Here is a 13597-nt window from a genome sequence, read left to right as displayed (position 1 = left end):
ATGAGATTTTTAGGGCTTTTAAATATCATATGCAAGTTTTCAGCTCTTTGGCTCCTTACAGTTCTGATTAGGATGGTCTCTGTTTTTTTCTTTCCTTCTTTCCTCCATTTCCAAGACAGCCATGAGAAAAAATAGAAAAGCAACACACAGATGAAGACACACACTTTAAAGAAATAAATCTGGCAGGCAATTTGAAAATTCTTTTTAGGTCAGTGACATTTTTATAACTGATGTTGCCAGTTCTATTCTTTTTTGTATTTCTTCCCTCAATAAACAATCCAAATATACTTCGAACAATCCTCCCACATAAGACAACTTTAAAATATGTCAAGCAGCTTGATTTGGAAGTTTATCCAGAATTTAGTGAGCTTACACGTTTTACTAAATGACACACATTTCTTGAAGCCTACTATCTGATGTGAACCTGCTTCAGGTGCTAGGAAGAGCGGTAGGAAGCACATACTTACATTTCAGCTCCAGTTTGATGAAGTCAGTGTTCCCCAGATTCTCAAGAAACACCCCATCTGAGGCCGACGTTTTGAAATAGAAAGAGATATCTGCGCTGGTTTCCCCTTGGAAGGTGGAGAAGTGAAGGTAGGATGACGAAGTAACAAAAGAAGCTGCGTTCCAGTAGTTCCCTGCATGGGACAGACAGGAAAGACAGGTTAATGGTACATTTATTTTCAAGTTCCTAATTTATCAGATGCGGTCATACACAAATGTGTTGCTGCTACATGTTTAGATTAGTAACACTGCAGTAATGGGTGATCAAACAGTTGGATAAAACACTGATATGGTGACTGCCTCACCTCAGGCACGTTTTGCCTCAAGTGTAACTTATCTGTCTTTAAATTTACTCTGCAAACTACACCTATTTCTTCTGAAAAGGTAGCCATGTCTATTGTGTACCACAGGAAAAATCCAATAAGTGAACTAAGCAATACATATTATAATTAAAATATGTCCCTAACAGTCCCCTAATACATTTCCACTAGAGAAACATCATCATTAGTATTATTCAAGAACTCTAACAGTTCTTTAGCTAGCATGCCAGGCAACATTCTGTGCAAATAGTATTACAGTGCAAAGACAAAAAAATTCATAAGATATAGATGCTATGGTAAGTCAGCGAGAGACTGAAACAACTCATTCTACTTTCACCAGGATGCTTATGTATCCAGATTCAGAAATTTATTAAAATATCGCTCATTAACTCACTACAGCTGAGTGCTTAGTATTCCAGCTAATTCCAGCCAATAAGAAACTACTTCCATTCCAGTCAAAACTTCCCGAGATGGATTTTCCATTATTTGATTATTTAACTAGGTGACAACACTATTATTTCTCTGTTTAGCACTGGATGAATATGAATGAGCATGCTGAAGCTCCAGAAGCTCAATACTGCTTATATATAGCACCACTGGCCCACACCCAAATCCAAAGTGTTATAATCTGTGTAATTTATAAATCTCTATTGGAATTTAAATTGAACATCTGAATTAACAGAAGAAGGATTTATGTTTAAATACATGCATACTATTGCCTTCCATATTTCAATCCCATCCCCTCCGTTTAATTCTGTCTCTCTCAAGAAAGCAGAATGCAGAATGCTTTGGAAAAAAAAGAAGCAGCTTTCCATTTACTTCAATGCATCCCAGGAGGAAAACTGTAACTGAGATTTTGTATGTATGTGTGTACATGCATGTGTGAACAGTGAAAAGGGGAAGAAATGGGCTTGGTACAGTTGAAATGTACATTCATAACACAGATATATAGCTTTGTGAATTAATCAGCTAGGCTGTGTCAGCTGGTTGTAAACATATATTACTATTTACCCTACTCAGACAAACTGGTAATCTCCAGATTAAATATTATTAATGATTTCAATAGCAATGTCAATAAACTTCATATCATAAACAAGCTTGGGCAAGAAAAGTCTGCTAATTAATTGCAAAGTCTTTCTCTGAAAACATACCTAATGATAAAGCAACACAGATAGAAAAGGTCCAGAATTTTATTTTCGTTAATGGTTTCTTTCCATCTCTCGCTTTTCAGAGTCCTCCCTCAATATTGTGGTTGCTTATGGTCTAGGTGCGTGTTTGCCAATAACGTGTTAGTGCAGGATCCACGTGGACTACCATATACATTTTCCCACTTGCGGATAGATCTGAACACCTACATTTGCTTCTCCTGGGAGCTACAGATACGCTAGATGCTGGCAGACCCTCAAAACAGATTTTATTCCACTTGCTGAATAACCTCATGTGAAATAAACAGGATTTAGACAAAAAGTCAGGAATATATTAACGCGATCCTTGTGAAGGAACTAATTTAGCTGTCCTGAATAACCTTCTAGAAATTCTTGCATGTCTTTATAAATGAAATAAGTATTTTAGTCCCCTAGCTTTACCTTCTCTGAATATTACCCAAGTTACAAACCTAAACCACAAAGAACACATGAAAAGCAAAAGAGCTGTGAGCGCTACAGGGAACCTACCTCAAGTACTAACAGAGAAAAATATCTGTTTGGTGAGGAAGGCTCTCCAGCCACCTCACTACCCCAAATGAGACCAGGGTGAGTGTGCTGCTGTGTCACTGTCCAGCCAAACTGTGCGGCTGTCACAGGCTCTGCTGTCAGGCTTCCCCCTCTGGCCAAGGATGCTGGTTACAGACCAGTCTTCCTGCTGGCATCATCCAGCTGTCAGTCATTGCATGGAAGTCCCACATTTACACCATGCTTACACCTTCTGTGAGCCTCACGCACCTCAAGAACTACAAGTTAGACACTAATCACTTCCACTGATGCATTGACAATGGATTTGTTGAAAGGTTCACGTTTTTGTTTTATTTTGTCAAGTCCTGGAGCAATGGGACCCTAGTCCTTTAACTGTAGCCTACGCTGCAATACAATAAATTATAATAATTACTATTGCAATTAAGTAAATAAAAGTAGGAGCTGCTATATGAAACAGCTATTGATTTTGTAATATTTTATTTATATGTTTTTAATTGTCTTCCAAACCTGAAAGAATTAAATGCAATTTAACACAGACTCATTCTGCAATGCTGGGACACTCCACGTTAATCCTTAACCATGACACTGCATAGCTGAAGTGCAGGTTTGCCTTTACACAGATTTAGTTTTCAGCTCTAAGTGACCATTCCTCTTTGCATAATCAGTGGAGAAGATTTCCCTTTCTTAGTTTTTAAAGTAAAATATACATTACGGAGCTTTTAGGACTGATATCAGCTGTGGGTCTATTGAACAGGGTCCAGCCATATAGGTAAGGTTTCAAACCACCACCACAGTACACTTACAAGTAAGACTACCACTACCGACTACATCTACAGCGCCAGATAGGCTGATGAGTTCATACTGAAATGCATGTCACCATTTTGTTGAAACAAAATCAATCCATTTTTATTTAGTGTTATATCTAGTCTACTGAAGAGGTCCTTCACTAAGGATTTTACATTTTATTCAAAATGCTCTGATTTTATTCTGCAGAAAGCCTTGGCTGCAGATGCTACTTGTGAGAGGATAAATACAAACAGTGCAGATTGAATGGGAAAACCTGTCCCTTGAGAGAGACATTTTTGAAGACTATTCATGACAAATTCCTATAAAGATAAAATCATGTTTTTGAACACAAGTATACATTCATCTCAAAACACTTTAAGGGGAAAAAGACATTTCATTAAGAGTACAATGGAAATGTTTTGCTAAACATACATAATGATTTTTATCATAAAATGGTATATTTTGATAAGAAAGGGACTGTGTAAGGAAATCTTGAATAAAAATCCACTTTACACACATTAGTATTGTTGTTTGCTGGGAACCTCTGTCAGTCACTATGACTAAAAATTTCGGCACATTGTGACACTCTTCAACAAATTGATCCTACAGGCATTTTTCTCCCACTTCAGAATGAGCAAGCATTAGATGGAGGAAACTGGATACTGGAACTTATACCACAGGGTAAATGTTATGGCAGCAAAGATACCAAACTAATAGGAGGTAGGAAAGGGAGTTTATTTAGAAAGAACACTCTAAACGCTAATTTGCACTCTATCCTGTTAATAATTATTGTGTCATGATTATTTCCTAGGAGTAACTTAACCTTACAAATGTTATGGGACGTGACTGAGAAAGTCTTGCAACAAATGTTCTGCTTTGTAAGAATGTCTCTCAAGCTAGGAGGGATAGCATTTTTCAAGGATGCAGTAGGCTTGGAAACATTAAGTTGGGGAAGGCAGAAAGGCTTCTATTTTGTAGCTGGGAAGAAAGAGGTGCTCAAAGATGCACCATCCCTTTCTTTTTCCTTTCTCTCTCCACAGAGCTAAAATACCATAAAAGCTAAGCAGGACTTTTATTGTATAGTCAGAAATATAACATCATAATTTTATTTTCTTCTTTGTAACCTCATCTATAATTCTGTAATCAAGACCACAGCTCTTGTACAGCTCTGTTTTAAGCTTGCTTAGTGTTTGAGCAATTAAACACAGCATGCTGCTGCCATGAAAGTACAAATACAAATAAATCAAGACACCAGACTAGCCTTTTCAGTTGTTTGCAACCCAAGACAAATGTGGAGAGCCCCAAAATATGGTGTTTCTCACAAAGTTGCATGTTTGCTGGTGATGGGATCAAGCCTTAGGACATGGGGCACGCAGAGGCAGGCAAGAGCTGACCATAGCCCCGGAGGAGACTGTCATGGATGTTTGCCTGGATCCAAGCAAGGGTCAGAGCTATAGTTCTGCCAAAGGTGCTTCAACGGACCATGTGACGCTTTGTGATTCTGTCTTCAATTTGAGTCAAGGTTGCTCACAGATCTGGTTATCTGCTGTGGAAATTAAAATCCAACTCATTAAGCTCCTGCAAAACAGCCTTACCTCTTTCTCGTTAATTTTGCTAACCCTGAGTTACTGTGTTCTTTACAATTAGTATGGTACAAAGTGTCTCTTCTGCTGCCCCATTAAGACTCCGTCTCAGAAAGAACACTGTACAATAATCACAAAGGTATAATTTTTACAAGAAGCATGGTAGTCTATAGCCACAAATAATCACTAGACTACAAAGATTAATGAGAAGAGACACATTAAATCTCAGATAAAAAACTGAATAAAGACTCAAAGACTTTTTCCCATGAAGTCCCACCTCAGGGAGGAGGAAGGAGATGGTGGCTGTAGTACTGACAAGGACAAATTAACCTCATCTCGAGCTGTGCAACATGGACTGACATCTTTTTATGTGTGGTAGCTCTGTAATTTGATAACAGAGTGACTGGGTTTATAGCAATCAGCCTTTCAGCTTCTCCCTTGCAATATTTTCGTCTAGAACTCCATTGCTAGCTCCCATCAATATCTTAGTTCTTAGCACGATTGAAATTCATGCTTTAACACCATCAACTTCAATTTTACATTCAAACCCCATTGAAATGGATAATGACCACAGCAGCACTGTAAAAGACGTCAGTGCTTTTTCGCCCTGCTAGGCAGTTGCACTAGAGAATGAATGCTGCAATGTCAGGCAGCTCCTATGTATTACAATAGACCAAACCCTCCAGGGCCCTCATCTGCAGTAAAACAGATTTTCTATCAAAACCATTATGTGAATAAGATGCAAGAATAGTCTCCTATTTCAGAGAAGATGGATGCGTGAATGCAAAACCGTTCTCTGCCACAAAGTAATGGATTGAGATTATCCATACAATTATATCCATACAATTATGCTCAACAAATCAAGTGTGTGGTTCGTTTTTTGTTTTGTTTTGTTTTGTTTTTTCCCTTTCTTCTTTTTCCATTCTGGGAGAGAGGAATCTACACATGCATACCCAGAGCAGTTTGGGTATTAGTGCAGCAACAATCACAGCTTTGATTCAGGTCTTCAGATCTGCATCATGAGTGGCCCTAATAGAATCCAAATTCACCGTTTGACTTTATCCAATGTGATTGTCAATGAAACAAGGGAGGAGGAGGAAAGATATTCCAATCAAAAAAGAATATCACAAGTTATTCAGGAAACAAAAGAAAAGGCAAAGAAAATTGGCAGTGTTTCTTGCACTGAGTTGTACCTTATTTTGACAGGTGGAACTGCAACCTTGAAGCAAGGCAGTCTCTCTTCTGCCAGTGGTGGCAATCTGAGTGCGGCTGAGAGCACGGCTTCAGTCTGAGCAGGAGGTGCATGTGTCAGAGGGACAGGAGAGCAAGGATGGCAACTCATCAGCATCCTGAGTCCTTTGCTGGGAGGACTACAATGCTGGAGGCTTCTGCCTCACTGAAGGATCTGCTTGGTGTCATTTTTGGTTGTGCCAACATGCATTCACACCTTAGTTCTTCACTGGTCTGCAACTCTGTGCCACATTCACTATATGTTTTACTATACTACATTTACTACACTTAATGTATATATAATTTACTATATATGGTAAGTTTTACACATATTCTTTGATTTCTTTGGTACCCCTGAAATCAGTTTTGTCCAGTTTCGGTGCTGAATTTATTTGATCATTGGTGAGTTGTTTATAGCCCTGGAGTCCCCTGTATCAGTCACTGCCCAGTCTTGTATTAGCCCATGCCTGTACTCCTCTGCCCTGCATCCCATGTTCCCACTTTTCAAGGTCGCTGCTATCATCCCAGGTGTGTATTCCTTTGCAGTGCATCATTATGCTAGCCATCAATGTCTCATTCTGCACAAAGTAAATACTTTTTATTCGTATCTATATAAAAATGTCATTATACCATAAGAACATAAGCAAAAGTAAAACAAATTAGGCATAGCTCCCCTGTCATTAGGAAAAACATGGTGTTTCAGCTAAACCAAGGAAAACAAAGTTTGATGCAGGGGCCGAAATACTGCAAGCTTGGCAAGTCTGTTGCCTTGCATCCTCAGTACAATATCCACAGACCTTGACTAGAGTTGGCAATATTGTATTTCTCAGGCTATGGGTTTACAATTTATCAACATCACAGCAGAATACCATTTGAAAAGAAGCATGCAAATTAATACTTAATTTAAAATTAAGATGGTAGTGTCCTGATTTACTTAATCCAAACATGAATCAAGAAAAATAAACTAAATGGAATTGCTACACAAGATGTTTGCTTAACAGCAGAAGAATCCTTTGACAACACACAAGAAAAATAATCCCCAAGTAAACAGATCAAAAGTGTATTAACACTGCATAATAGCAAACTGAATCACACCCTTTCAAGCTAAATAAAAATAGAGGTTAGATTTCAATTTTCAAGATAAATCTAGCTCTGCATCTTTCAACAAAGTAATGAATGGATGGAAGTCCAGAAAAAATCCTGCTGAGAATATTAACGCATCTAAAGATGAGTTCAGAGTTAGCAAAACAGAAAACATACCTCTGCCATGGTGACTGTCACAATAAAGACAATCCCGATTTTAAAGGATAAATGCTAGGCTTTAGGAAAAAAAATAGAATTCTTAGAATTACCTCAACTCCAGCAGGCTGTAGCATCGTAACAGAATAGCATAGCATAGCATAGCATAGCATAGCATAGCATAGCATAGCATAGCATAGCATAGAATAGAGGACTAATTAATTTGGAAGGGAGATAAAATGATCACCTAGTCCAACAGTCTGATCAGTTCAGGGCTGACCAAAAGTTGAAACTTGTTAGTGTTGGATGGCCACCTGGCCAGCCTACTCCTTGCCCACATCAGCATTATCAGCGACAAGTTTTCTTTTCATTAAATGCCTGAAGAATTCATTTAAAAACTCAGCAACTTCTACTCACACTCCTGGCAAGTAAAGCTGATCCCCACAGACAGCAGTGCCACCAACTGCATCGCGCTGACCCACCAGTGTGTCATCTCCTGCAGCTTTTTCAGCACCTGGGCTGATTGGGCACATTCTCTAATAAAATGTCCAAAAGGGAAGCTCAGTTGATGCCAGCTGTAGTTATTTTCCTCCCTAGGATGCAGACACCCCTTTCGAAAGTGACTGGACAGACACCACCAGCTTGATGTGCAGAGCCCATCCCCACAGTCTGGCCATAGCTCAGCTGGATCTGGTGGTCATGACTGTGTGGAGCTGGGCTCCAGTAGGCTACTGGTAGGTGAAAGCCTCATTAAAACACTTCTCAGGCTCCACCCTTCATGCTTTGATGCCATCCAGTGTATGAAACAATGAAGTTCACGGCCAGGTCTTTTGAATTTAGATTGCAGAAAGATGTAGTTCAAGATATGTAGGCTTCCTGCCTTCCCCAAAAGGTGCATTCATTGTCCACATCATATTCTGGATGTCATGGTACCCATGAACCAGAAAAAGCTGTATCTCATGATACGTTTCTATGGTCCCCATACTCCACACCAGCTGAAGATCTGACTGAAGAGATAGCCCCTACACACCAATAAACCACGTGTGAAGAAGTACAGGTAATATGACATCACAGTGAGCGCCATGAGTTTCTGGAACAATTTGGAAGCATCAGAGTAGATAAATGTTCCTGGAGGCATGGATCGATCCCAGGGTGACTCTGAGTTGCAGATATGATATGGGCTATTGCCTTCCTGTGTGTCACACAGGATATCTCTGTAGGAAAGGTAAGCGTTGTGCAAAGCCCTGGTGAGAACTCAGCTGTACTGCTAGGGACCTTTCTGATTCCTCAGGTTCAAGAAAGATCAATTTCATCTGGGATGAAGGCAAACAAAGCCTAAGTGGTTGATCAGGAGCACAGAGGGCCTATGAAACAAGATGAATAGCAGAAGCACAACAAAGGCTTAGAGAGTTGCCATCACTTCCAAGAAAGACATCAAGGGTGAAGGCCAAAGGAGGAAAAGAGGTACTGAAGTGCAAGGAAAAATATGCTCAAGAACACAAGACAACTCAGGACTTCTTTCCAAGAGGAAGACCTCACCTTAAGCAGGCTAGTAGCAGATATCCCTTGGTGCGTTGGTAAGGAATGGGAAGGAAATCCTGCATGCTCTCTGTATCTCTGCAAAGTCCATGCAGAGGGAACCAAAAGCCTTTCTTTCACCTCTGGCATGCCCACAGCCAAAGGAATGTCTATGGTATAAGTGCCCTTCTTTACACAGGCCTAAGGTACAGGGCTGCCCAGCAGCTGTGCCCAGTGCCTGGCCACCAAGGGCAAGGACAGCCCCCTGGGCCTCCTGGGCACAGGGGCCACCTTGGGGACATCACCGCAAATGCCTTCTTCCGAAACGTGCTGGGCAGAGGGATGGTGGGTAGGGCTGTGCAGGGGGGGCCCCGTCACCGCCATGTCACAGTGCAACCACCTGGCAACGCAGCAGTCCTGAGGCCCTGGGGCAGGATAAAAAGGAGTAGCTTCCTGTGTCCGCTGCCAGAGCTGACCTGGAGGCAGACCGAAGACATCCGAGAAGTCCTTGAGGAGCCAGTGGAAGTACTTGGTGGGGGCTGAGAGATGAAGACCGGAGGAGGCTGGACAAAGCTGCTGGAGGTTCTCCACTGCAAGGCCAGATTTTGGCAGGGGCATCTTCAAAGCTCATGTGAGGGATTGAAATACTTTTCAGCTGGAGAGCAATGGCAAGACCAATGGACTGCCTTCTTGAGGAGCACTGCAGAGCTCATTGTCCTCATCCCCTGCAGAGCCAGGGGCAGCAGCTGCAAGAAATGGGATGCAGAGATGTTGCTAGGGGTGCTAGGGATGCTCCCAGCTGGAGCAGCCACTGGTGTCCTGCAAGGTTTGAGAAGGATTCTTGCCCCTAAGCTCATCAGGCTGGGGGCATTCGGCCACTCTCAGAAGTCCCTGAGATGGTCTGTGTTCAGGGAGAATAGGGCTTGGGCATCTCCTGGGAGGCGTGACCAGCCCGTGGGACGAGGAGCCGGGTCTGGCTCACATGCTCAGGGAACAGCCGATCACCAGCACTGGCTGGGGTCAGGAAGGAATTTTCCCCCAAGGTAGATTTGCACTTGTCCCTGGGGGTTTTTTGCCTTCTTCTGCAGCATTGAGCACAACTCCTTGCCTTCTTTGGACCATCTTGGCTAGGGGCCTGCTGCTCCTGCTCCACGAAGGTGGCCCTCGTGCCCTGCATCCACGAGGAGGAGGCTTCTTGAACTCCCTGGGCAGGCCCCAAGGGTGCCCCCCAGGGGTTGCTTCTTGTCCTCTGTAGCATTGAGCACAGCCCCTTGTCAGGGCTCCTTGGGGCCCTTTCAGCTCGGCTCTTGCCTGCTGCTCTCCAAGGCACCACTCGTGTCCTGGCTCTCTCAGGCTCTCTTGCCCAGTGAAAGTTTGTAGCAGGAATGAGCTCTGTTCTTCCCTGGGCTTCATTTCCCAGGGGTTCTTGCTTGTGAAAAACAGCCTGTGCTTGGAAGAGCTTCAGGCTTGCTGCACCATCTGGAGCTGCCACTTTTCACCTGTCCCTGTGTACAACATAAGCTGAGGGCAGACACTGCATCACTGGACAAGAAGCACAGTGGAGCAAGACTTGGAAGGCAAACAGTGTGCTTGTCATTGCTATGTGCCATACTTTGGAAAATACCCCACAGTACCACACATCTCCTCTTCTTCTTCATCTTAGTCTTCTCCTTCATCTTCCTTGTCTTCTGCATCTTGTCGTCTTCTTCATTTGTGTGTGGTTGGTCCTGATGTTCATTCTTCAAGTTCTCCCTCTTCAGGAAACAGGGACTGCTTGACCTGTATTCCTGCTGCTACTTTCTGTGGCTCTGTGGCTTTTCTTTGCCAGACTGCGAGGGATGTTTCCTCAGCATGTACTAGTAGGGCAAGGAGGAGGAAGGGAAGGGAAGGGAAGGGGGAAGGGGAAGGGAAAGGAAGGGAGCATAGGGAAGGGGAAGTGGAACAGGAAGGGGAAAGGAAAGGGGAAGGGGTAGGGGAAGGGGGAGGAAAGAGGGAAAGGAATGGAAAGGAATGGAAAGGAAAGGAAAGGAAAGGAGAGAAGAGGAGAGGAGAGGAGAAGAGAGGAGAGGAGAGGAGACGAAAGGAGAGGAAAGGAAAGGGAAAGGAAAAAGGAAAGGGAAAGGGAAAGGGAAAGGACCTCCTTGGGATGCATTATCATGCCTTAATGCCTATTTTTAATGGCGGGGCCCAGAACTGCACACAATACTCAAGGTGAGGCCACACCAGTGCTAAATGCAGCAGGACAATCACCTCTTTTGACCATCTGGTTACGCTGTGTTTGATGCACTGCATGATGCAGTTTGCCCTCTTGGCTGCCAGGGACACACTGATGACTCCTGTTGAGCCCACTGTCAACCAGCACCTCCAGACCCCTTTTTGCTCTCCAGTTACTCCTCTCCCAGTCTAGACTTTTTCCCAACGTCACTCTGTCCCAGGTCCAGAATCTGGCATTTGTTCTTGCTCAATTTCATGCCATTGATGATTGCCCAGTGCTCCAATCTATCCAGATCCTTCTGCGAGGCCTGTTGTCCTGCAAGAGAGTCAACAGCTCCTCCCAGTTTAGTATCATCAACAAATTTCCTAAGGGTGCCTTCAACTCATGCATCCAGATCAATGATAAAAAGACTGAACAGCACTGGCCCTCGAATTGAGCCCTGAGGAATGCTGCTAGTGACTGGTCATCAGCCAGGTGTAGCCCCAACCACTGCAATACTTTGAGCCCTGCCATTCGGCCAGTTCTTCACCCAGCGCACTGTCTGCCTGCTCATCTCATAGCTGGACAACTTGTCCAGAAGGATGCTGTGAGGGACAGTACCAAAAACCTTACTAAGATCTAGTAAAACTACATCCACCACCTTCCGTTCATCCTCTAAGCAGGTGACCCTATCTTAGAAGGATATCAAATTGGTTAAATAGGGCTTTCCCTTTGTGAACCCATGTTGACTCTGCCTTATGATCGCATTGTTCTTCAAATGCCTTTCAATAGTACTCAGTATAATCTTCCCCATATTTTTTCCAGGAACTGAGTTTAGACTAACAGGTCTGTAATTACCTGGGTCTTCCCACACTGGAATAGTGTTGGCTACCGTTCAGTCATCGGGGATGTCCCCTGACTCCCAAGACTTTTGGTAGATGATTGAGAGGGGTCCTGTGATAATATCTGCTAGCTCCTTCAGCACTCTAGGATGTATTCCATCAGGCTCCATGCACTTGCAAACATTCAGCTGATACAACTGGTCCCTTACAATTTCAGTGTCCACAAATGGAAAGTCACTATTCCCGCAATCATGGTCCTCTGACTCAGGGGATCAGGCAGCCCAAGGTCTATCGATATTATTAAAGACTGAGGCAAAAAACACATTGAATGCCTCTGCTTTTTCTTCATCCTTATTAGTCAGATGACCACCTTCAACAAGTATTAGTCCAATGTTTTCGTTAGATGTCCTCTTGCTATTAACATATTGAAAAAAGCTCTTGTTACCTGAAACAACACTGGGCCGTTTCAACTCTAATTGAGTTTTGGCCTTTCATGTCTTCTCCCTGCATGAATGAACCACAGCTCTGTACTCTTCCTCTGAAGCCTGACTTTGCTTCTAGAGATCATACAATTTCTTTCTCCTCTTAAGCTCCACGAGGAGTTCCCTGCTCAACTGAGTCTTCTGCCCCACTTGCCTGACTTCTGACACATCGGGATTGCCTGCTCCTATGCTTTTAAAAGGTGGTTCTTCAAGACTGGCACTCATGGACTACTAAACCCTCAAAAGCAGATTGCCAGGGTAGTCTCCTAAATAGCTCCTTGAATAGCTTAAGGTTTGCTTTCCTGAAGTCCAAGGTAGCAACTCTGCTGTCCTTTTTTCTCATTACACTGAAATTTTAAACTAATTTCATGATCACTGTGACCAAGACAGCCACCTAGCATCACATGCCCCATGAGTCCTCTATTCACAAACAACAAATCTAGGAAGGCATCTTTCCTAGTTGGCTCCCTGAGTACCTGTGACAAGAAGTTATCTATCTCATACAAACTTCAAGAATTTCAAATACCTGTTTGTCACAGCATGGTTTAGCTGATCTAGCTACAACTGGTTCCTCTAAAGAACAGGAGTGTTAAGAAACCTGAGAGATAGAGGGAATTTGGCAGAATTTGGCTCAGAGTCTGCCTTTGTTAGGATTTGCAGGAGGCTTGCAGGAGGCTTGCAGGAGTCTCGAGTTTCAAAGGCAGGAAGAGATCAATATGTTCAGACGCAAGCAAACAAGAAAGTACATTTGAATTTAAAACTGTGCTCATGGTTTTTAACCTCTTTGATTTCCATACTACACCTCAAACTCAAAGTAATTCCTTGAGGCTTGTCTTCTAGAAGTTTATTGCAAGCATCTTTTCTGAAAGTTAGATCTTGAAAAGGATAACTGACTCTGTGCACTTTGGTGGTGGTCTTCCACTGATGCCCTTGCCTCCTCCAGTTGTGGGAAGGTTGGTTGGTCTCCACTCATGCTCCTTTGCCACCTCTTCTTTTACTGAAAATGCCAGAAGTGCTGCATGCCTGCTGCTTCTGTGACAATGGTTGATCTCATTACAGAATTTGTCACCTTCTCACACAGCCCCAAACTTGTTTATGCAGAACAAAATACTGAGGAGAAGGTAACTGTCTTTCAGGAATTACAAATGCAGGCTAGCCTAAATTGCATATTTAGAAATGAGTCTCTGCCCTATTATCTGGGATCAACT

The 13597-nt window shown here is 42.8% G+C and overlaps 1 protein-coding gene across 1 annotated transcript in view; it reads right to left on the bottom strand.

Annotated features, from left to right (window-relative positions):
• CNTNAP2 (contactin associated protein 2) overlaps positions 1-13597 on the bottom strand; it is a 1184740-nt gene that overhangs the window by 115515 nt on the left and 1055628 nt on the right. Inside the window, exon 16 of the mRNA XM_065627584.1 lies at positions 468-638. Coding sequence (XP_065483656.1) covers positions 468-638 — 171 coding nt within the window. The remainder of the gene's footprint in view (positions 1-467; positions 639-13597) is intronic.

The sequence above is a fragment of the Caloenas nicobarica genome, chromosome 2 (assembly GCF_036013445.1).
Source record: "Caloenas nicobarica isolate bCalNic1 chromosome 2, bCalNic1.hap1, whole genome shotgun sequence".
NCBI classification, from domain to species: Eukaryota; Metazoa; Chordata; class Aves; order Columbiformes; family Columbidae; genus Caloenas; species Caloenas nicobarica.
Note: the sequence above shows the minus strand (reverse complement) of the source record. Positions and strands in the feature narration are given on the sequence as shown.